General features: G+C 42.8%; 2 protein-coding genes across 2 annotated transcripts in view; one reads left to right on the plus strand and one right to left on the minus strand.

The window, feature by feature from the left end:
* Window positions 1-3,672: 3,672 nt before the first annotated feature.
* Window positions 3,673-16,403, plus strand: cacng5b (calcium channel, voltage-dependent, gamma subunit 5b). The gene is made up of 6 exons (XM_046303904.1): window positions 3,673-4,020; window positions 9,926-10,185; window positions 11,114-11,200; window positions 12,362-12,502; window positions 13,025-13,170; window positions 13,617-16,403. Exons 2-6 carry the CDS (start codon window positions 9,990-9,992, stop codon window positions 13,875-13,877), a joined length of 831 nt encoding a protein of 276 aa, XP_046159860.1. The 5' UTR covers window positions 3,673-4,020; window positions 9,926-9,989; the 3' UTR covers window positions 13,878-16,403.
* Window positions 16,404-19,291: 2,888 nt separating this feature from the next.
* Window positions 19,292-23,084, minus strand: part of cyth3b (cytohesin 3b) — a 56,988-nt gene continuing 53,195 nt past the window's right edge. Inside the window, exons 12-13 of the mRNA XM_046303903.1 lie at window positions 22,731-22,885; window positions 19,292-20,955 (exon numbers count right to left, since the gene is read on the minus strand). Coding sequence (XP_046159859.1) covers window positions 20,883-20,955; window positions 22,731-22,885 — 228 coding nt within the window. The 3' untranslated portion in view covers window positions 19,292-20,882. The remainder of the gene's footprint in view (window positions 20,956-22,730; window positions 22,886-23,084) is intronic.

Raw genomic sequence — 23,084 nt, forward strand, 5'->3', positions numbered from 1 at the left:
ATATTGGACAGTTTCCTGTATCATTGTACTGTATATCACTATTGCTATTCATGAGGAAACCCGCTTTGCCTCCCAGACTTCGTATGTAGATTCTACATATTGGACAGTTTCCTGTATCATTGTAATGTATATCACTATTGCTATTCATGAGGAAACCCGCTTTGCCTCCCAGACTTCGTATGTAGATTCTACATATTGGACAGTTTCCTGTATCATTGTACTGTATATCACTATTGCTATTCATGAGGAATCCCGCTTTGCCTCCCAGACTTCGTATGTAGATTCTACATATTGGACAGTTTCCTGTATCATTGTACTGTATATCACTATTGCTATTCATGAGGAATCCCGCTTTGCCTCACAGACTTCAAAAGTATTCTTGCTTAAAAGCAACGCAATCTCACCAATATCCAAATGCCACATTCAGTATTTTCAATAACTTTTCCATCTCCTCAGGGTGACAAAAGGATGAAGGTTGTCTGCCCTCTTCATATTAACCCTTCAAACGTGGCCTGCCAGATAGGAGCGTTTAGAGGTTTAGCACACTCGGCCTGCACACAGACAAATTGTCAGCAATCACATCTGAGCCCTCAGATGAATCAGCAGAGTCCTGCTGTTTGTTTTGTCTTGGGCTGGGGTTCGCCTCGTAATGTGTGTGTATGTCTGTTGTTTCTCCCACTCTCTGCCCCTCCCCCCCCCCCCTCTCTCGCTATCTCTCTTCCCCCTCTCTCTATTTCTCTCTCTATTTCTCTCTGTCTGTCTAAGTGGACCACTGCATTCACAGAACACAGACCTGGCCTGGTATGTTGGCTCCTATTCTATTCCAGTTGCTGAGCAAGTGAACCTGCTCATAAAGCCATAATAATGCAGACTACGTTTGGAATCTAATGGAAGTTAATCTAGATAAGATATGCCCTTGAGATATACCTCGTCGGTTATATATGTAACGCTCGTCGTCGGAAGGAAGAGTGGACCAAAGTGCAGCGTGGAAAGTGTTCATGATCTTTATTGTCAAGAATCACTCAAACAAGAATAACGAATACAAAAACAAAAGCAGACAGCTCCGTCAGGCACAGATACTAAATGGAAAACAACACCCCACAAAACCCAAATGGAAAATGACAAGTTATATATGATCCCCAATCAGAGACAACAATAGACAGCTGCCTCTGATTGGGAACCACACTAGGCAAAAACAACAAAGAAATAGAAAACATAGATTCTCCCACCCGAGTCACACCCTGACCTAACCAAACATAGAGAATAAATAAGGATCTCTAAGGTCAGGGCGTGACAATATAAGCTAATACTGAACACATGAGTAAACAGTTTGCTTCATGTAAAGCACTCAAAGGCCCCCCACACTTAGATTGTACAACTTATTTACAACGCATTTGACATAATGGTTGTGATACAACAGATATTTTTCTGATACAATGGACAGTTTTGTCTGTTGCTTGTGTTGTTATTTTTGTACTGAAGATCTCTCTGTTGTATCACAACGGTGGTGCCAAATGTGTTATGCATTCCTTGTACAACATGAGTGTGTACGGGGACAAGAAGACTCATATTTTATCCCTTATGAGAACGTGACTGTAGCAGACAACTTATCACTATGCTCAATGACAGTCTTTGTTGGTACACTCTAAAAAGTAGGGGTTCAACAAGGGTTCTTCTGAGATCCTCAAAGTTCTTTGAAGAACCTTAGTCTTCCTGGCACTGCAAATGGCCCTCAAAAGGTTCTTCCAAGAACCCCATATGAGGTGGGGTTCATCGAGGAACCTCCTTAGTTGGTGGGGGTTCTTGCAGGAACCTAACTGCCCAACTAGAAACATTTGGATTTGAATTTGAAAGGAGACCAGGTGCAGGTACTTAACTGAGAAATGTAAAGATCTCCTCAATTTGAGGTTGGTCCCTTATATGATCTAAATGGATATTGTTTTGTAATGATACCATCTCTCTTTTCATATTTGTGAAAATATTTTCTAAAACAAAGACTGGACACAATTCAATGGATATCAATCAACAAAGAGGTAAGAATATGTAGGCTATAATATGTTGAAGGCTGGCTGTATTGGGTGCAGATGACTGAACTGGGTGCAGATGACTGAACTGGGTGCAGATGACTGAACTGGGTGCAGATGACTGAACTGGGTGCAGATGACTGAACTGGGTGCAGGTGACTGTGTTTGCAGGTATACAGACAAGGAGGCATACAAAGGTATGTCAATTGGAATAATATGCAAATCACATTTGCCATCCTCTTCCCTTACCTCTTCAATGAATAGCCTATAGGCCTCTATGGACAAGGTATGTATATGAAAACCCTCATCAAAAAGGGTTTTTTCATTCACATTCACCACAAAAAAACAAGGTATGAATACTGTTGTGTGTTTTGTTAATCTTATGTATAATTACATTTTTTGGGATTCACAGACTTCACCCTCCCCACACCTCTGATGAATATAACAGGAAATCTGTTTGAACACAACGCATGGCAAACTCATTCTGCCTATGGATACAGAGAACATCAACACATTAACATCAACAGGCCAGAGGATAAACCCAGAGGACTTGGGACTCTGCTGGGAGTTTACCTCATATTAGAATTTTTAAATTCGACGTTGCCACTAAACTCATGATAAACTGAGAACTAAAATATTGTGTTCTTGTTATGCATATTATTATCATTAACAATAATATCGAGGGGGCTATTTAAAAAATGAACCACAAAAAGTTATTCAAAAGTTTATTTGATGATCCATTAAAAGGGGTTTATTTTAAAGGGTCCCTCAAAAAACTTCTAGAGGTTTCCCCACAGCTTTAATTTGAAGAACCCCTAAAGGGTACTCCAGGAACCTTTTCTTTTTAGTGTTCCTTATGTTTACTTAGATTTAAAAGTAATGTCTGATTGAGCTGACATATGAAGTGTTTACCGTCAATGAAGTCTCCGTGAACACGGGAACATTGCCTTTACATTTAAATCGAGCTGTAACATGGATTTTCTGCGATACTTCCGTCATACTCATTGAATCCAGCCCAAAGCATTCTCTCTCATCTGTCTTTCGTTCATGGCAGGAGCTGGCCTTGGTGCTTAAGTCCCAGGGGCCCGGGACTGTTTCTAGACAAGACAGAATAAAGGCACAGTGATTATGATGCCTTTGTATCAGCTGTTTTGCTGGGGCTTATTTTGTATTTTTCCACTGGTGAGAAGTTATTTTCTGCTCACTCTATCAGAAATGTGTGACATGTTTTCACAAAATAAGAGGACATGTTTCAGATTTATTTTTAGGATACTTTGAGGAATTGCACACATAAATAACATATCAATACGATCTCTCTAAGGCAATCTAGGGAAATCCAGAGGTAGACTTATTATTTCATTATTGATGATCTCAAAACGTTCTAAATATACAGTAAGCCATATGAGCATCTATCATTGGTGACTGGACTCCTTTACGGGGTGATATTGACGTCACTTTTCTCGGGAAAAAGTGTAAGACTGTATGTAATCTGATGAAATAGTTTGTTTTGGTTGGTGCTCTCCCTCTCTCTCTCTCTCTCTCTCTCTCTCTCTCTCTCTCTCTCTCTCTCTCTCTCTCTCTCTCTCTCTCTCTCTCTCTCTCTCTCTCTCTCTCTCTCTCTCTCTCTCTCTCGTAGCCTCCGCATTCAGCATTCCGCGCAGCGGGGTGATGATATCAATCACCATGGCACGAAGCGTCTGAGTTGAGCTGAAGCATCTGAGTTGAGCTGAAGCATCTGAGTTGAGCTGAGCAGGACAGCTACCTGCTGGTGCGGTCTGCAGATATGTCCGTCGTCACTAGTGAGTGAGTGAGGTCGCGTGCTAAATCCTAGGAGCTCTGGGGGAAGCGCACCTTCATGCCAAGAAGCGAGTGGCTACGGCCCAGCGGCGCTCCAACACCTTTTGTTACTGTCTGTGAGGGGTGCAGATGAAGACACACATAGGAGGGAGAACTACTGAGAGAGAACCAAGACTCATCCTACGCACACAGATCTGAGGTACGCAATCTGATGTAATGCCGAGTTTATTTTGTCCGGTAAGGAATTTAAATTGGACGCTTTTATTTCCCAATGAGTTGCGTTTTGTATGACCTGCGCATTTTAATTTAAGATGGGATATTTGGATTGAATCGCCAGTTAAAATGGATATCTGTAGTCACAGTAAATTGTTTGAATGAAGATGAGTGATTAGACCCAAATGTAAGAAACATGTTTTCGTACTACAGCGCAGGGCACTTTGCCTCTGTTTTTTCTTCTTCGTAATTTCAGGTCCATGGATAGTTCCCATGCATGCAGCGGTCTCTCCGGTTCAAAGACATGTCACTTCACTAAACCATTCACCTTGTAGCTGTAATACAAAGTGACATGAACAATAGTTATCTCGGCAAATTATTTATTTTATCTCACTAAAGATTGGTCTGTTTTATTGGTCTGTTTTCTTTCATCATTGTTTCTGATCGATATCTTTTCGCGGATCAGAGCAATGGAAAGTTTTCGTTCGGGTATTCGAACCAGCAACCTTACGGTTACGGCCCAACGCTCTGATCACTAGTTTACCTGTCGTCTGCTGGTGTGGTACCCTCTCTTCTGGGTCTTCTGGCTCTCTATACTACAGAGTGCAGTGTCCTCTAACCTTTATCGTCTGTCTGTCCGTCTGTCTCTCTTTCTGTCCCTCTTTCTGTCTCTCTCTCTCTCTCTCTCTCCCCCCATTCTCTCTCTCTCCTCTCTCTCTCTCTCTTCTCCCCCCCCCCATTCTCTCTCTCTCTCTCTCTCTCTCTCTCTCTCTCTCTCTCTCTCCTCTCTCTGTCAGAGAAAGAGATCATGGGTCTGGGCGGGAAATTATACAGAATTGCGCGCTACTGTCACCTTTGAATCAACTGCACCATAGAGAGCCAGCCGATGAAATGGCGGTGTCGCCGCAGACAATCAGTTTATAGACTACCTGCAATGTCCTCTGCAAGTCGACAACACCGAAATGACAAGTGCCATCCTCTAAAGTTGGTTAGTTTGAATCCTCGAGCCGACAAGGTGAAAAATCTGTCTTACCCTTGAGCTAGGCACTTAACCCTAATTGCACATGTAAACTGCTCTAGATAAGGGCATCTGCAAAAATTATTATTGAAAACCAATTCAACCCTGATTGAAAGGATCAGTGATGTCTGAATTCACGAATGTTTTATAGCATCTGCATTCTGCAGCCTGTAGCCATACATCATATTAGTGTGATGGAATCTGTATTGAGAAAGTGTGTTCCACATCTTTGGTAAATTATTTAAAATACTTCATTTGAATTTATATTTTCCCATTTAGCTAATTAATTAAGTCTGGGTTGCACAGATATGTTTTGGGAGACAGTCAAATTATTCAAATATGCCAAGAGAGACAAAGATAATAAGCACATTTATTTTTGACAAAACAACACCTTAAAAGGGTTGCTTTCGCTGTTGCAAAAATGTTCTGCAGTTTCCACAAGTCCATTTTATTTTTCTGTAGTACATTTTGTTCATCTGTAAACCTAAATCCTCAAAGGCTGGACATTTCCCAGTAAACTGGCTGTGGTTCCATGTATTATAACCTGGTCTACAAACCCCAGTCACAGTGAAGCCCACCATGGAAAGGTTTATGAGTTATGAGACTAATAGAATGGGACTCTGCAACTATCAGCAGTTTACAGCAGGTTGTGTCTTATATAAATACATACACATCAATACGTAGCCTAGAAACAGAACCATCACAACCATAGAGCCTAAATATAGGCTACTATCAGTCAACACAGTGTCATATATTCATTCAATCAGGGGTAGTACTAGGATGGTCTCGATTGTAACTAACTGACAGGACATGCTTCAGTCTCCTTCTAACCATCCAGTTGTATAACAGGTTGGGTGTAGGTCTGATGACACACTTGTAACATAGAGGATGCTTATGGGCCAGGCATTATGAATTGCTGGGCATATACAGTAGGACAAGCCATTTTCACAAGTTGAGGTGTTTTGTAGCCTTCACAGTTGTCTCTTTTGTTGACAGTTTGCCCCTCTGATGTCTTTTACCTCCCCCTTTTTACCAGTGATGATGTCATGAACCTTGAACCCGATCACGCGTCAATAAAATGTTCTTCTTACTCATTCCCTCAGCAATCACCTTGGTGATAATTGGGGGATTTTCATATCCAGATCATTTGTTTTAATAAGTCATACTAAAGTGGAACATGTCTAAATGTGTCTTTTGACTCACTGCCTGGTGTGAGTGAGTGACAGGGTTGTGAATGTAAATAGAAGACAGTCTCTGTATTCCGTCTCGCTTCAGTGGTGAATGTTTCCTGTCAGAGTTCAGAGGCTACAGCTAATGAAATAGTAGAATCAGATTATAACTAGTAGATGTCTTTGTGTGTGTGTGTGTGTGTGTGTGTGTGTGTGTGTGTGTGTGTGTGTGTGTGTGTGTGTGTGTGTGTGTGTGTGTGTGTGTGTGTGTGTGTGTGTGTGTGTGTGTGTGTGTGCGTGTGCGTGTGCGCGTGTGTGCGCGTGCGTGCGTGTACATTTGTGTGCATGGATGCGTATGTGTCATGCCCTGACCTTAGAGAGCCGTTTTAGTTCTCTATTTGGTTAGGTCAGGGTGTGATTTGGGGTGGGCATTCTATGTTTTGTATTTCTATGTTGGCCTGATATGGTTCCCAATCAGAGACAGCTGTTTATCATCGTCTCTGATTGGGGATCATATTTAGGCAGCCCTTTTTCCCACTTTCTGGTGTGGGATCTTGTCTATGTATAGTAGCCTTAGTGCACATCAGTAGCATCACGTTTTGTTTGGTTGTTTGTTGTTTTGTTCAGTGAGTTTCGATTTATTAAAATGATGTGAAACTCTACTCACGCTGCACCTTGGTCCGATCCTTATGACGAATGTGACAGTGTGCATGCACAGATTCAGTTTTGACACACCTACTCATTCAAGGGTTTTTCTTAATTTTTTCTATTTTTATACATTGTAGAATAATAGTGACGACATCAAAATGATAAAATAACACATATGGAATCATGTAGTAAACAAAAAACATGTTACACAAATCTAAATATATTTTTATTTGAGATTCTTCGAAGTAGCCACCCTTTGCCTTGATGACAGCTTTGCACACTGTTGGCATTCTCTCAACCAGATTCATAAGGTAGTCACCAGAAATGCATTTTAATTAACAATTGTGTCTTGTTAAAAGTTAATTTGTGGAATTTCATTCCTTCTTAATACATTTGAGCCAATCAGTTGTGTTGTGACATGGAATGGTATACAGAAGATAGCCCAATTTGGTAAAGACAACATCCATATTATGGCAAGAACAGCTCAAATAAGCAAAGAGAAATGACAGTCCATCATTACTTTAAGACATGAAGGTCAGTCAATCCGGAAAATTTCAAGAACTTTGATAGTTTCTTCAAGTGCAGTCGCAAAAACCATCAAGCGCTATGATGAAACTCTCTCTCATGAGGACCGTCACAGGAAAGAAAGACCCAGAGTTACTTCTGCTGCAGAGGATAAGTTCATTAGAGTTACTAGCCTCAGAAATTGCAGCCCAAAAAAATACTTCACAGAGTTCAAGTAACAAACACATCTCAACATCAACTTTTCAGAGGAGACTGTGTGAATCAGGCCTTTATGGTCGAATTTCTGCAAAGAAACCACTACTAAAGGACACCAATAAGAAGAAGAGACTTGCTTGGGCCAAGAAATACGAGCATTGGACATTAGACTGGAGTCCAAATTTGAGATTTTTGGTTCCAACCGCTGTGTCTCTGTGAGATGCAGAATAGGTGAACGGATGATCACCGCATGTGTAGTTCCCACCGTGAAGCATGGAGGAGGAGGTGTGATGGTGTGGGGGTGCTTTACCGGTGACACTGTCAGTGATTTATTTAGAATTCAAGGCACACTTAACCAGCATGGCTACCACAGCATTCTGCAGCAATATGCCATGCCATCTGGTTTGCGCTTAGTGGGACTATCATTTGTTTTTCAACAGGACGATGACCCAACACACACCTCCAGGCTGTGTAAGGGCTATTTGACCAAGAAGGAGAGTGATGGAGTGCTGCATCAGATAACCTGGCATCCACAATCCCCCAACCTTGACCCAAATGAGATGGTTTGGGATGAGTTGGACGGCAGAGTGATGGAAAAGCAGCCAACAAGTGCTCAGCATATGTGGGAACTCCTTCAAGACTGTTGGAAAAGCATTCCAGGTGAAGCTGGTTGAGAGAATGCCAAGAGTGTGCAAAGTTGTCATCAAGGCAAACGGTGGCTACTTTGACGAATCTCAAATATAAAATATATGAACACTTTTTTGGGGTACTACATGATTCCATATCTGTTATTTCATAGTTTTGATGTCTTCACTATTATTCTACAATGTAGAAAATAGTAAAAATAACGAAAAACCCTTGAATGAGTAGGTGTGTCCAAACTTTTGACTGCCACTGTACATGCATCTGTATATCTGTGTGCATGCTCACATGTCATGTCAGCTCCCCTGATAGCTACCTTGAAAACCCCCACACATCCACTGTGGACACACAAAGCTAGAGATTGTGCTCTTCATTGACTCAAATGGCAAATACATTCAAGAGGATAAACTTTTTCCCAAAGTGGCTAAACGCTGGTGCCCAAACATTAGGCATGGCCTGGAGCTGTTGTCAGAGGACAGACTAGGGTCCCCCAGCCACATCATAATTCACACGGACATAAATGACCTGAGAGCCCAGCAGTGAAGGGTGTCTACAGCACTCAAGGGAGGGATTGAAAAAGCTTCTTCCACTTTCCCCAAGTGGTTATCTCCACTCTGCTACCACGAAAAGGCTTTCACCCTGCCACCATACAGCGGGTGAATGCAAGCATTAAGCAAGACTGTGCCTCAAAACTAATGTCTACCTGGCCCACCACTCCACCCTGGACGTGAACAGCCTTTATGACCAGGTCCACCTCTACAAGGCAGCAATCCCAACCCTCATCCGTAGCCTCAGCACCTCACACAGGAGCAACAGAGCAATGGACACTCCGCCCAGACCAGCGAGACACCCTCCCAGAACTGCACCGAGAGAACCCATACCAAGAGGACCTACACCCAGACCACAGCATCACCAGCCACACCCCAATCTCTCTCTCTCTCTCTCACACACACTCACACTCAAACACACACCAATCATGTCCTCCTTCAGGGCTTGATGTTCCTCCAACACTCTTAACGCCTGCCAGCACGCCCACACCTCATTTATATACCCTCTCAAGTCCAGGGGAATTCACCACAATGAGCCAACAGCTGTGTTTGAAATCAGGACATTAAGTCTATTCACTGAGAAACATTTTCAGTCTACCTTTGAAACGTCTATTCAAACACCTCATAGCTCCCAGCCATGCATACTCCCACGGTTTCTTTCTTGTGTGGCTGTAAGGTGTTGCTCCTCATGCTTTATCATTAATTGGCCTATATATTCATCCACATGTCCTCACAGCCACAGAGCAGAGAGAGAGAACTGAAAGGGTAGTATTAGAACAGCAGCACAGGGTCGGGTGGCTGTGTCATGCTGCTAGTCGCACATCTTCTCTCACGTCTTCTCTTCTCTCTCTTGCCCTCCCTCCCTCCCTCCCTCCCTCCCTCCCTCCCTCCCTCCCTCCCTCCCTCCCTCCCTCCCTCTGAGTGACACAGGGCAGTATGACATGTATCTCTGTCTGAGAGATCTAGCAGCATTATCCCATTATACATCATCTACCAATCGTACAGAAGAGCATGCCAGTCAATTGTGTGTGTGCCTGGTCCTTTGCACCCTAAGCGTGTTCACTACCAGTAGGTCGCTCTGCTTGTGTCACCAACTACACCCGTGTCACCCCATTAACTGTAACAACCCCCTACTTCTCCCCACAGATCTGACCTCTCACCTCTGACCCAGTGCCCCCTACTGGTGCGGACCACCTCTGATCCTACCGTGATGAGCGGGTGTGGCAGGAAGGCTCTGGCATTGCTGAGCAGCGTGTTTGCGGTCAGCGGGCTGGGGCTTCTGGGAGTTGCGGTCTCTACAGACTACTGGCTGTACCTGGAGGAGGGGGTCATCCTGCCCCTGAACCAGACCACTGACATCAGGACCTCCCTGCACTCTGGACTCTGGAGAGTCTGCTTCCTGGCAGGTCACTACCATCTCCAGCTGATCCTGGATCAGACCGATTGAGACCATTTCTAGCTGTACACTCTTAGAAAAAAGGGTTACAAAAGTGTTATTTGGGTGTCCCCAAAGGAGAGACCTTTTTGGTTCCAGGTAGAACTATTTTGGGTTCCATGTAGAACCCTCTGTGGAAAGGGATTTACATGGAACTCAAAGGGGTTTTTACCTGGAACCAAAAAGGGTTTCTCAAAGGGTTCTCTTATGGGGACAGCCGAGGAACATTTTTAGGATCTAGATCTTCTTTCTCACTGTCTGGTTGGTTTTGGGGAATAAGAGGGAGAATGTTGCATTTCCGCATTAGCGATGAAAGGTGACCGAGCTAGAGCGGTGTTTGTCAGACCAGAAGACATTAGCGATGAAAGGTGACAGAGCTAGAGCGGTGTTTGTCAGACCAGAAGACATTAGCGATGAAAGGTGACCGAGCTAGAGCGGTGTTTGTCAGACCAGAAGACATTAGCGATGAAAGGTGACAGAGCTAGAGCGGTGTTTGTCAGACCAGAAGACATTAGCGATGAAAGGTGACAGAGCTAGAGCGGTGTTTGTCAGACCAGAAGACATTAGCGATGAAAGGTGACCGAGCTAGAGCGGTGTTTGTCAGACCAGAAGACATTAGCGATGAAAGGTGACCGAGCTAGAGCGGTGTTTGTCAGACCTGAAGACATTAGCGATGAAAGGTGACAGAGCTAGAGTGGTGTTTGTCAGACCTGGAAATCGGTCTTCTCACAAAATCATCTGTTGCGTCTGAACGGTTCAGTCTACAGTTTATGACCCCTCTATGGAAAGTCTCAGCATGTCTTTCTGTCAGCATGTCTCGCTGTCAAAATAAAGGTTCAATCATAATCTCTACAACCTCTGTATAGACTCTCTATAATCCCTCTCTTCTTCTCTTCCAGGTGAAGAGGCAGGTCACTGTTTCACCATCGAGTACATCATGCCCATGAACTTACAGCTCACCTCTGAGTCCACAGTCAGTGTACTTAGTAAGTTATATTTCTCTAATTTTCCTGACTCTCTCTCGCTCGCTCTCTCAATCTTTATTGTGTGGTTGCCTCTGTTGCCAAGGCATTGTATACATAATTGAACAATCTGCTGGAGAAACAATAATAATAAATATCAACTTTTAGGCCATCTGCTCTAAAGGGTCTCTCTTCTCGATGTACAGTGTTTGATTGAATAGACCCTGTCTGTGTGTGAGTAGATGAAGCACTCTTTGTGGTCAGAGTGAGTGGGTGGTTGGAATACTGCCAATGCATTCAGGACAAATAAGGACATGTGACACAATGTATCAACATATGGCACCCTCTTCTGGTTACTTAGCTAAACAGTCTTTCTGCCTGAATAGCTGAAGCTGTGAGAGGGAGCAGTGCACTGTACAATTAAGAAGCTGTATGTGCATTGGAAGAACTGTTACTGAGGTTTCCTGAGTTCCTGTCGATGAATGGGGTGGTAATGATAATATCAGTCTGGCTTGTAACTAGCCTTCTAAAGGGAAGAAATGGAAGAACATGCTGAATGCGAGGGATAATATATTCCCTTGTGGGTGGCAAGAAACGTGTAAAATAGTGCTTCTTTATCACCAGTATTTCAGCTTTCACATCACCAATTAAGGCTCTAATGCTTAAAAGTAATAATACAATGCAGTTTTATTGAAATGTGTTTTCCTCCTCCTAGTGTGTCTGAATGACTACCTCTTTACTATTCAAGTCTCTTTCCAATTGCCCCGAGCCCAGTCTGCCCATACAGAATCAAATGAGTCATCAGAACTCCCAGCGTCTCTGGGTCTCCACCCTGCTGACTCTTCTCTGCTTCAGAATAGTTATTAGGTAATAACTCTGAGGAGACACACTGAGGGGAGTTTGACTTTCTCTAAAGTCCCAGCCTTATTAGGTTTTGGTTGATGCCTGTTGAAAGGTCTCTGCTAGACAGGAAGATTGTTTGGACCTTCTATGTCCAGAGTCCGAGATGAAAGTAGAGTATAAGAGTTTGTAGATGAGCATAGCTATGTGTGTCTGTTAAATTCTGTTTTTTTTTTCTCTCTCTCTCTCTCTCTCTCTCTCTCTCTCTCTCTCTCTCTCTCTCTCTCTCTCTCTCTCTCTCTCTCTCTCTCTCTCTCTCTCTCTCTCTCTCTCTCTCTCTCTCAGAGATGATTCGTTCAGCCACTCCGTTTCCTCTGGTCAGTCTGTTCTTCATGTTCATTGGCTTTGTGCTAAACAACATCGGACACGTCCGACCTCATCGCACCATCCTGGCCTTTGTCTCCGGAATCTTCTTCATCCTTTCCGGTACTCTTCTAATCTTCCCTCTCTTCCTCCTCACCTCCTTTTCTTTCTCCTCTTCTTCCCTACTTCTCCTCATTTTCTGCGGTCTCTGCTTCAGCTACAGAATGTGACGGTGTCTATCTCGCTTTAACACAATCACTATCTGTCTTCTCTGTCTGTCTTTTTCTTTCTCTGACTGATGTTCAGGCTTTGAAGGTTTGTTTAATCTCTCGTTTGTCTTCCCCCTCTCTCTCTCTCTCTCCTTCTGTTATCTCCCCCTCCTCTTCCCTCTCTTTCTGTTATCTCCCCCTTCTCTTCCTGTTATCTCCCCCGCCTCTTCCCTCTCTTTCTGTTATCTCCCCCTCCTCTTCCCTCTCTTTCTGTTATCTCCCCCCCTCCTCTTCCCTCTCTTTCTGTTATCTCCCCCTCCTCTTCCCTCTCTTTCTGTTATCTCCCCTCCTCCTCTTCCCTCTCTTTCTGTTATCTCCCCCTCCTCTTCCCTCTCTTTATGTTATCTCCCCCTTCTCTTCCCTCTCTTTCTGTCAGGTCTAGCTCTGGTGGTAGGTCTCGTGTTGTATATATCCAGTATTAATGACGAGATGTTGAACAGGACCAAGAGCAGTGAGTCCTACTTCAGCTACCGGTACGGCTGGTCCTTCGCCTTCGCTGCCATCTCCTTTCTGCTCACTGAGGTACTTCAAAATTCAAAAGGCACTCGCACATCTGAGCTATCTTTGTTGCAAGTCCATGGTGACAGTTGAATAAGATGAGAAAAAAGAAGAAACATGCACCCACTGAGGTAGATTTGTTGTAAAAAAAATCTACATTGTATGATAGTTCACTACCAAAGAACATGTTTTTTTTTATTGTCACACACTGGATAGGTGAGGTGAAATACTACAGCCATAGTAGTAGAGCACCCCTGGAGCAAATTAGTCAAGTGTCTTGCATTTCACCTTGTAGGCTCGGGTATTCGAACCAGCAACCTTACGGTTACGGCCCAATGCTCTGAACACTAGTTTACCTGTTGTCTGCTGGTGTGGTACCCTCTCTTCTGGGTCTTCTGGCTCTCTATACTACAGAGTGCAGTGTCCTCTAAACTTTATCGTCTGTCCGTCTCTCTCTCTCTCTCCCCCAGAGTGCGGGCGTCATGTCCGTCTACCTGTTCATGAAGCGCTACACAGCCGAGGAAATGTACCAGCGCCACCACCCCGGCTTCTACCGGCCACGCCTCAGTAACTGCTCTGACCACTCCGGTCAGTTCCTGCACCCGGAGACCTGGGCACGTGGACGCAGCCCCTCGGACATCTCCAGCGAAACCTCACTCCAGATGAGCACCAGCTACCCTGCCCTGCTCAAGTGCCCCGACTACGACCAGGTCTCCTCCTCACCCTGCTGAAGGGGTCATCAGGTCAGGGCAGGTCGCCAAGGTCAAGGGTGAGAAGTCATAGGTGATGTTGCTTTTCGATACTGATCTAAGATCAGCTTTCTTTTTTAAGTTATCTGGAATCTGTGGAGGGTTGCTGGGAAGTTGCTGGGTGTGGATAGAACCTCCCGCCTGCATAGTTTACTGGGAGATCAGTCCCAGTAGATATACAGGGAAGCCTCTGTCTCTTTATTTTGTTGTTGTTCGTTCCCATTGTGATGCTGTGCCCTGGACTTTGTTTGAAAACGTCAACCAGCCATGATTGCTGCTGAGGAAACAGTTGATGCCGCTGTGCCACATCTTACCTACAGATGGCAGCAAAGTGCAGTTTTTTCAGGAGTATTCACTTCTCACGTATTTTCTATTATATCAGGATACTTACTGCCACTGATTAGTTAACTTGACGAGGACCAAACTAACATTTACACAAATGTTTGAACGGGAACAATACATGTCACTATGTTAAAGCTGCAATCAGCAGTTGAAACAATAACAAAGTGAACTGCCATCGCGTTTCAGTAAAAAGCTGAGGAACGGGGCTAGAGAAATGTAACCACTCTCAAATTCATAGACAGAGCTATGGATGCAAGGACTGGCCATCCAAGATATCTAAATTATTGTTACCATGTTTTGAAGGTATATAGTGTTTGTTTACAAACACTGGAGTGAAACAAGCTTTTATTTTGGTTTCTGATGGTTACGACAGTTGAATTAAGCACGAGGCATTTGTAATATTATAACATTATATTCTTAAGAGGTCCAAAAATGGATGAAAGAACTGCAGATTGCACCTTTAAACGTGTGATATGTTAAAATGTGTAGTTTGCTTCATGTTGGAGTTTTTAAATTGATGTGTCCCTGCTGGCTCACGGATCTGCCAACAGATCCCAATCTCTGCTTTGTTTATGTATCATGTAAAAATTAATTATTTGAAAAGCGATTGGTATTTACTCTTAGACAGATTGTTTATACATGCATATGGATAACTGTTGTACATTGTATGAATATAGCGAACCATTGTAAAACAAGTCAAATGTGTAGTCGCTGCTTAAAATGATTCATTCTGAGTGTCAGCTTCATGCCGTCGGCATAGCAACTGTTGCATACAAACTGTACTGTACAATATCTGGAGAATATCTAAATGTGGGAAATAAATAGACTGTGAAATATTTTTAATGACATTGCCTGTGGATGGAATGCAATTTCATTCATTAACTACAGTTTCAAGATATTGATGGTTTGAGAACTAACAGAGCAGGATAGGATAATTAATGAAGGGTAGGAAAGGGTTAGGGCTTAGCTAAAATGATAGTTGTCAACAACTGCTATCCCCAACGTGACAACTAGATGGCGCTGTAATGGTAGCCACAACCGTATAAACCATCAGTCTCAACAAACCATCGGTATCATAACACCGGTTAATGGATTGGAGTTCAATTTTGCTTCCATGTATTGTAATGTCACATCAATACACTGAGAGTCAGTGTTGCATCACTTACACTATAAAGCAGACAGAAATCCCTTCAGGTCAGAAGTGTATAGAATCAGGACTTAACACCCATCTGCCCACTATGTTACCTAAAGAACTCGGTCCCCCTCTTTCAAATGATTTATTTTCACACCTTATCTAGACACTGTATCTATTTATTGGCCAATTAAGGGGGGAACTCATATTACTCTGACCTGATCTATGTCTGTTTGCTGATCAATGAAGGGGTAGATTTTAACCATCAGTAAAGGGTTTCTCATAGACTTTAACCACCAGTAAAGGGTTTCTCATAGACTTTAACCATCAGTAAAGGGTTTCTCATAGACTAACCATCAGTAAAGGGTTTCACATAGACAAACCATCAGTAAAGGGTTTCTCATAGACTTTAACCATCAGTAAAGGGTTTCTCATAGACTTTAACCATCAGTAAAGGGTTTCTCATAGACTAACCATCAGTAAAGGGTTTCACATAGACTAACCATCAGTAAAGGGTTTCTCATAGACTTTAACCATCAGTAAAGGGTTTCTCATAGACTTTAACCATCAGTAAAGGGTTTCTCATAGACTAACCATCAGTAAAGGGTTTCTCATAGACTAACCATCAGTAAAGGGTTTCATATAGACTAACCATCAGTAAAGGGTTTCTCACACTGTAGTCTTGTCCCACCACTCCATCTGTCTCTACACTCATAAGAATGTTCATAGACATGGGCTGGAGGTCAGTTGGTTGGTTGCTGTTCAGGACATGGTTTTTCCCAGTTACATTTTCTTTTCTACTGCTTTTCCACCATATAAAAAACAGGCAAATATTGTATCTAAAGTCTATTTAAATAATTACTACCCATGACAGTTGGTACTTATATGATTAACATAAATTAAGAACTTAACCTTTGATCCATGTCCTACTAAGTTTCATAAAATATACATTTCAGCATATTATCTACTGATAAACTGGATGATTAATTGCATATGCAAATATGTAGGTCAAGCTCAATAAATATTAAATAAATGCGTCGTACAACGGATGTAGTCTTTGTATACTTTATGTAGCTTTCCACGTAATGTACAATGTGACCAATAGCTTTTACAGAGATATAAAAGTTAATTTAGCTATAGCCCCACACAAGGGGCAGTAGTAGGTCATATTCTGCCCTGAGATCAGGGGTCATATCTTACAAACACATAGAAAAACTACTGGATTCAACTCCATCAGTCAGCATTATAGTTCGGACATCATCATTTTCATCATCATCAATATTACTGCCACCCATATCCTATTCATCCTCAACATCTGCCTTATCATCATCATCAATATTACTACCACCCATATCCTATTCATCCTCAACATCTGCCTTATCATCATCATCAATATTACTACCACCCATATCCTATTCATCCTCAACATCTGCCTTATCATCATCATCAATATTACTACCACCCATATCCTATTCATCCTCAACATCTGCCTTATCATCATCATCAATATTACTACCACCCATATCCTATTCATCCTCAACATCTGCCTTATCATCATCATCAATATTACTACCACCCATATCCTATTCATCCTCAACATCTGCCTTATCATCATCACCATCATCATCAATATTACTACCACCCATATCCTATTCATCCTCAACATCTGCCTTATCATCATCATCAATATTACTACCACCCATATCCTATTCATCCTCAACATCTGCCTTATCATCATCATCAATATTACTACCACCACCATCCTCATATCCTATTCATCCTCAACATCTGCCTTATCATCATCATCAATATTACTACCACCCATATCCTATTCATCCTCAACATCTGCCTTATCATCATCATCATCATCATCATATCCTATTCATCCTCAACATCTGCCTTATCATCATCACCAATCATTATTACTACCACCCATATCCTATTCATCCTCAACATCTGCCTTATCATCATCAAATTCCTATTCATGCATCATCATCATCAATATTACTATATCATTCATCCTCAACATCTGCCTTATCATCATCATCAATATTACTGCCACCCATATCCTATTCATCCTCAACATCTGCCTTATCATCATCATCAATATTACTGCCACCCATATCCTATTCATCCTCAACATCTGCCTTATCATCATCATCAATATTACTGCCACCCATATCCTATTCATCCTCAACATCTGCCTTATCATCATCACCATCATCATCAATATTACTACCACCCATATCCTATTCATCCTCAACATCTGCCTTATCATCATCATCAATATTACTGCCACCCATATCCTATTCATCCTCAACATCTGCCTTATCATCATCATCAATATTACTACCACCCATATCCTATTCATCCTCAACATCTGCCTTATCATCATCATCAATATTACTACCACCCATATCCTATTCATCCTCAACATCTGCCTTATCATCATCATCAATATTACTACCACCCATATCCTATTCATCCTCAACATCTGCCTTATCATCATCATCAATATTACTACCACCCATATCCTATTCATCCTCAATTCATCTGCAACATTATCATCATATCCTATTCATCATCATCATCAATATTACTACCACCCATATCCTATTCATCCTCAACATCTGCCTTATCATCATCATCATCAATATTACTACCACCCATATTCCTATTCATCCTCAACATCTGCCTTATCATCATCACCATCATCATCAATATTACTACCACCCATATTCCTATTCATCTGCATCATCACCCTCATCATCAATATTACTACCACCCATATCCTATTCATCCTCAACATCTGCCTTATCATCATCACCATTATCATCAATATTACTACCACCCAAATTCCTATTCATCTGCATCATTATCATCCTCATTCCTGCTGGAAATGGACTTTTCCTGACATCACGTTATATAGTACTTGTTTATGATCATGTTTTTGACTTGTGTACAGAAGACCTCAAACTGACCTGATGCAAAGTACAGCCAGTAGGTGTAACATGTTTCAGTATTCATACAACAACAAAAAGGAGACCCATAAAACCTATACATTATTTACATATACATAACTTAAGTCTTCAGTTAACGCTTACGGACAGAATGGAACCATTTGACAAAGACAATAAATACAAATAAGATAATAGATTATATTTTGTAAGGGGAACACAAAAAGCAAGCAAGGATCTTCGGTTACAAATGAAAAGCATATGGGTCACATCAATGCATCGCCCCTCACTGGCGCTGTTGGACCTCGAGACACTGAAAGAAAAGCTTAAAATGACTGGTACCCTTATTGGGCTGTTTCACAAACCCACATTCAAGCATTCTCTTAGACTACAACGCATTTTCAAAGGACGTTCAATTGCATTGCAGACACGCCATTGAAAATGGAGTAACTCCAATCGTAGGCTAAATATAGGTCCATGTAACCACCCCTATAATTCACAACCAAAGATAAAAAGTATGCACATTTTAATATTCTGTGGTCCGCACAATGTTTGGAATCAGTCCAGCTGACTCAAGACTGTAATGTTGTAGTTTTTCTAGGTTTTGTCTTCCTAATTTCAGCACTAACCTAGCGTTGTATTCTGAGGTTGCAGCAGAACTGCTGCAATGGCACCTGGGAAAAAGAGTTGAGCACCATAGTGGGATGATTACATGGTTTATGTTTACGGCCAGGAGTGTAAGGCCCAGATTTGTTCCTGGTCAGGTCACATGTTCATGTACGGTTACTGCAGCCCTGGATCTTTCTCTCCCTCCGTCTCTGATACACTCACTCCATCTCTCACTCTCCTCTTTCTGCCATGTCTCTCCATCCACCTGAACATTCACCAGAGGAACTCGGTTTTTCTACCATCTTCATAAATGATCACACACAAACCTTTCTGTATAATGGATGTCAGAGATGACATTAAGACAGTCGTTGTGTTTAATGTCTGCTCTTGGCTTGCGCACTACTGTGTTTACATACATACATGCATATATACTGTGTAGATACACACACAAGTTAGCACACCCACTTCTAAATGCACTTTATGGTATATCTCTAAACAGACATACATGCATGTGTATGTGAAAAATTGCAGTTTTGCTTTTCAAGTCGCCCAAATGCAGAAGACCTAGAAAGCAGGGGTTGGAACCAGTTCAGGGAACAGAACAGAAAAATAAATACACGTTTTGAGGGACAGAAACAGAACCATGTACAAAAGTGATCCCTAGTGTTCCAGAACATAACATAACCCTTAACTGTTTTCAAATCTTGAGAACCAATGTTCTTTTGAGTTCCAAAAATAAATAAATATAAATTCTAGTATATAATATTCTGTAATTCGGTGTATAAGGCTAGTAATACCCTACACTCATTCTAATTCAAGACCTCTAATGATGTTTAGATCTTCAAGCCCCCTCCATGTCCACCCCTCTCTCTCACTCTTGCCCCACCCATTACATTTACATTTAAATAAGTCGCATCTCACACCTGCACTTATGTGACCAAATAGAAATGTAAACAACAATCTAACCCGTTCCATAGCAAGCTGCTCTATCAGCACTAATTGGTGGAGTAAAAATTGTTGGAGCAAAAATTTGCTAAATGCATGTTGATTTCACAGGTTAAACATTTTATGAAAAGGATATATATAAGCTGTTACATTTTGATGGTTGGAACTGGTTCAGAACTGTATTTTCTGGTCGGAACACTGGAACGGAATGAAAAAAATAGGGTTTCTGCTCGGAATGGAACAATTGGGAAATAATTTCTGCTCCAACCCCTGCTAGAAACACATGGACGTAATCAGAACGAATGTGGGGAACACAGGAGGGCAGTGTGGGGGAGTAAAGAGATGAGAGAGACACAGAGACAGAGAGACAGAGAGACAGAGAGAGAGAGAGAGAGAGAGAGAGAGAGAGAGAGAGAGAGAATGTGTGTTAATACATCCCACTGGCTTCACTCGGTAATCTGTAGTGTGGCTGAACCACACTGGTCCTATAGAGGGATGTCTCCCTGTGTTGGTGCTCTGCTTTAGTCCTGGGACGTCATGTCCCTGTAACTCCAGCCCCTGGTACTGCAGCCAGGGCTGGGGAAGTATCCAGAATGGGGACGGGGGTTGTCTTCAAGACCGGAGACTGTCGTCGTTGTCTTCAAGACTGGGTGCGAGTTCTATCAGGGTCAGATGGCTATCTTTGGTTGGCCATCATCTCTCTAAACAAGTTGGGCTCTGGGGGTCCAGGGGGAGAGGGATAGTAGGGAGGGAACTTCATGAGTGGAGTCTGTCTGTGGGAGTGGAGGGAGGGATGGATGGGTGAGGGTGGAGGAGTGTGGAAGGGGTGTTTAACTTCATGAGTAAGGTCTGTCTGGGGAAGAGGATTGGTGGGCTGAGGAAGGGGGGTTTGGGGTGTCCCAGTTTGGGATGTCCTGGGATGAGGGGTGTCCTGGGATGAGGGGTGTCCCAGTTTGGGGTGTCCTGGGATGAGGGGTGTCCTGGGATGAGGGGTGTCCCTGCTCACTTCTTGTTGGCAATCCGTCTTTTCCTGGTGGCCAACATATCATAGAAGGGATCCCTGCTGATGCTCGCCCTGGAACAGCCAATCAAAACAAATAGATAATAATACGCCAGGGGGAAACTTCAGCATCTTTGATATGGAAATGTGGCCACATTTCTACTAACCCCTGCCTTAACTAACTAGATGAAAAAAATACAAAAGTTTGTTCGGTGACCTAGTTTTGTTTCCATGGTTTCTGAAGAAAACCTACCCACCCCCTTTTCCTTATTTTCCTCAGCACTCCGGTTCCATCTCTTTCAGAGATTCTGTGGAATGTCGTTCCCTGATTCCCTGTTCTAGAACCCTTCCAAGTGTTCTCATTCTAGCACTCTCTCCTCTCTGCAGTTTTCCAAGTTTATAGGTTGGAGTGCAGGGCAAACAATAGTGCTCTAAATTATCGACACTCCAGCTCTCTTTTTCTGGGAGGGAAAGCACTCGGTACAAAGCGAAGTGAGTCACAGAGCCATTCTGGCTCCGGCACAGAGCGCAGTTTCAGTTTCACGGGTGTAAAATCCTGTTAGCACCAGCACAAAGCCAAAACCGGCTCAACCCCCCACTGCGGATTCTCTCTTCCTCCCTTTACATTGTCCCCCATATACGACTATGTCTCTGAGTTATGGCAACAATTCCTCTCCTTTTTTTAAAGCTTTTGGTTATTTACCGCAACCTAATTTCAGAAAAACAAAAGAAGAAACCCCGGGGCGCCTTTCTTTCTGGAAATAAATTAAACAGAGAATGTAATAGGATGAAGTATATCCATGAAAAGACATTGCGACACATTGAAATGGATATGAATGTGATAGCAAATATTGACAAATATATTGAGTTAGCCTATATTACATGTATTTCATACAGTTATATAAGAGCTTCATAGCCCAGTTCAGAATTTTCCAAACTCACACAGATGGTCCCCTAAAAGTAGTCTTAACTGTTTGTTTAAAGACTGTCCTAAATCGCGATTAAAGATAAGAGGATAAGGAGCGTGACGATACGACCATCACTATTTTACTGAGGAAATGTGATTGACATAAAAGCCTTTTATCTTGGCTAAATCCTTATTGACTCCCTCTGGAGAAGATAACACACACACTGCATGGTAATGGTTAGCCTCTGTGGCAACAGGGGGAAGCGCTGGGGCTTTAGCCCAGTTTTGAGCCTCCTTTCCTGGCCAGGCTAGCTGGGCTCGATCCCCATCCCCCGGGGTGCTTTAAGCGATAACTAATCCTTCCCGTAGTTCCCCTGGGGGAGCTAACTAGCATTATAGCCTAGGTAGTGAATATGGTGGGGAGTGGAGGGAAGCTAACTAGCATTGTAGCCTACATAGTAAATGTGGTGGGGAGTGGAGGGAAGCTAACTAGCGTTGTAGCCTACATAGTAAATGTGGTGGGGAGTGGAGGGAAGCTAACTAGCATTGCAGCCTAAATAGTAAATGTGGTGGGGAGTGGAGGGAAGCTATCTAGCATTGTAGCCTATATTGTGAATGTGGTGGGTAGTTCCAGGAAGCTAACTAGCATTGTAGCCTAGATTGTGAATGTGGTGGGTAGTTCCAGGAAGCTAACTAGCCTTGCAGCCTAAATAGTAAATGTGGTGGGGAGTGGAGGGAAGCTAACTAGCATTGTAGCCTAGATTGTGAATGTGGTTGGTAGTTCCAGGAAGCTAACTAGCCTTGCAGCCTAAATAGTAAATGTGGTGGGGAGTGGAGGGAAGCTAACTAGCATTGTAGCCTAGATTGTGAATGTGGTGGGTAGTTCCAGGAAGCTAACTAGCCTTGCATCCTAAATAATAAATGTGGCGCTCAGGAATCTTACTTGATGGACTTGATCCACTCCTCCTTTTCCTCAGTCGTGGGCGCCGATATCCTGTACACGGTGTGGTTGCCCTCGACGACCCGGCCGTCCGCCTCCGTCTTACACGCCTTGATCACTGAACCCTTGTGGTTGGGGTTGTAGAGCTCAAAGCAGTTCTGGGGGGTGCAAGGTAGTGGTGAAAGGGTGGTCGAACACTTTAGGAAACCCTAGTGTCTTTCCCCAGCAATCAGTTCTGATGGGTGAGGAGATGGTTGAGTTGAGTGGGTACTAGCATTGTAGCATAATCCCAACAAGGTGGAGGTGAAAGCGTGGTTGTATTGCCCAACAATTAGAGACCCTATCCTCAACTAGGTT

This window comes from Oncorhynchus gorbuscha, linkage group LG16, assembly GCF_021184085.1.
Source record: "Oncorhynchus gorbuscha isolate QuinsamMale2020 ecotype Even-year linkage group LG16, OgorEven_v1.0, whole genome shotgun sequence".
In the NCBI taxonomy this organism is placed as follows: Eukaryota; Metazoa; Chordata; class Actinopteri; order Salmoniformes; family Salmonidae; genus Oncorhynchus; species Oncorhynchus gorbuscha.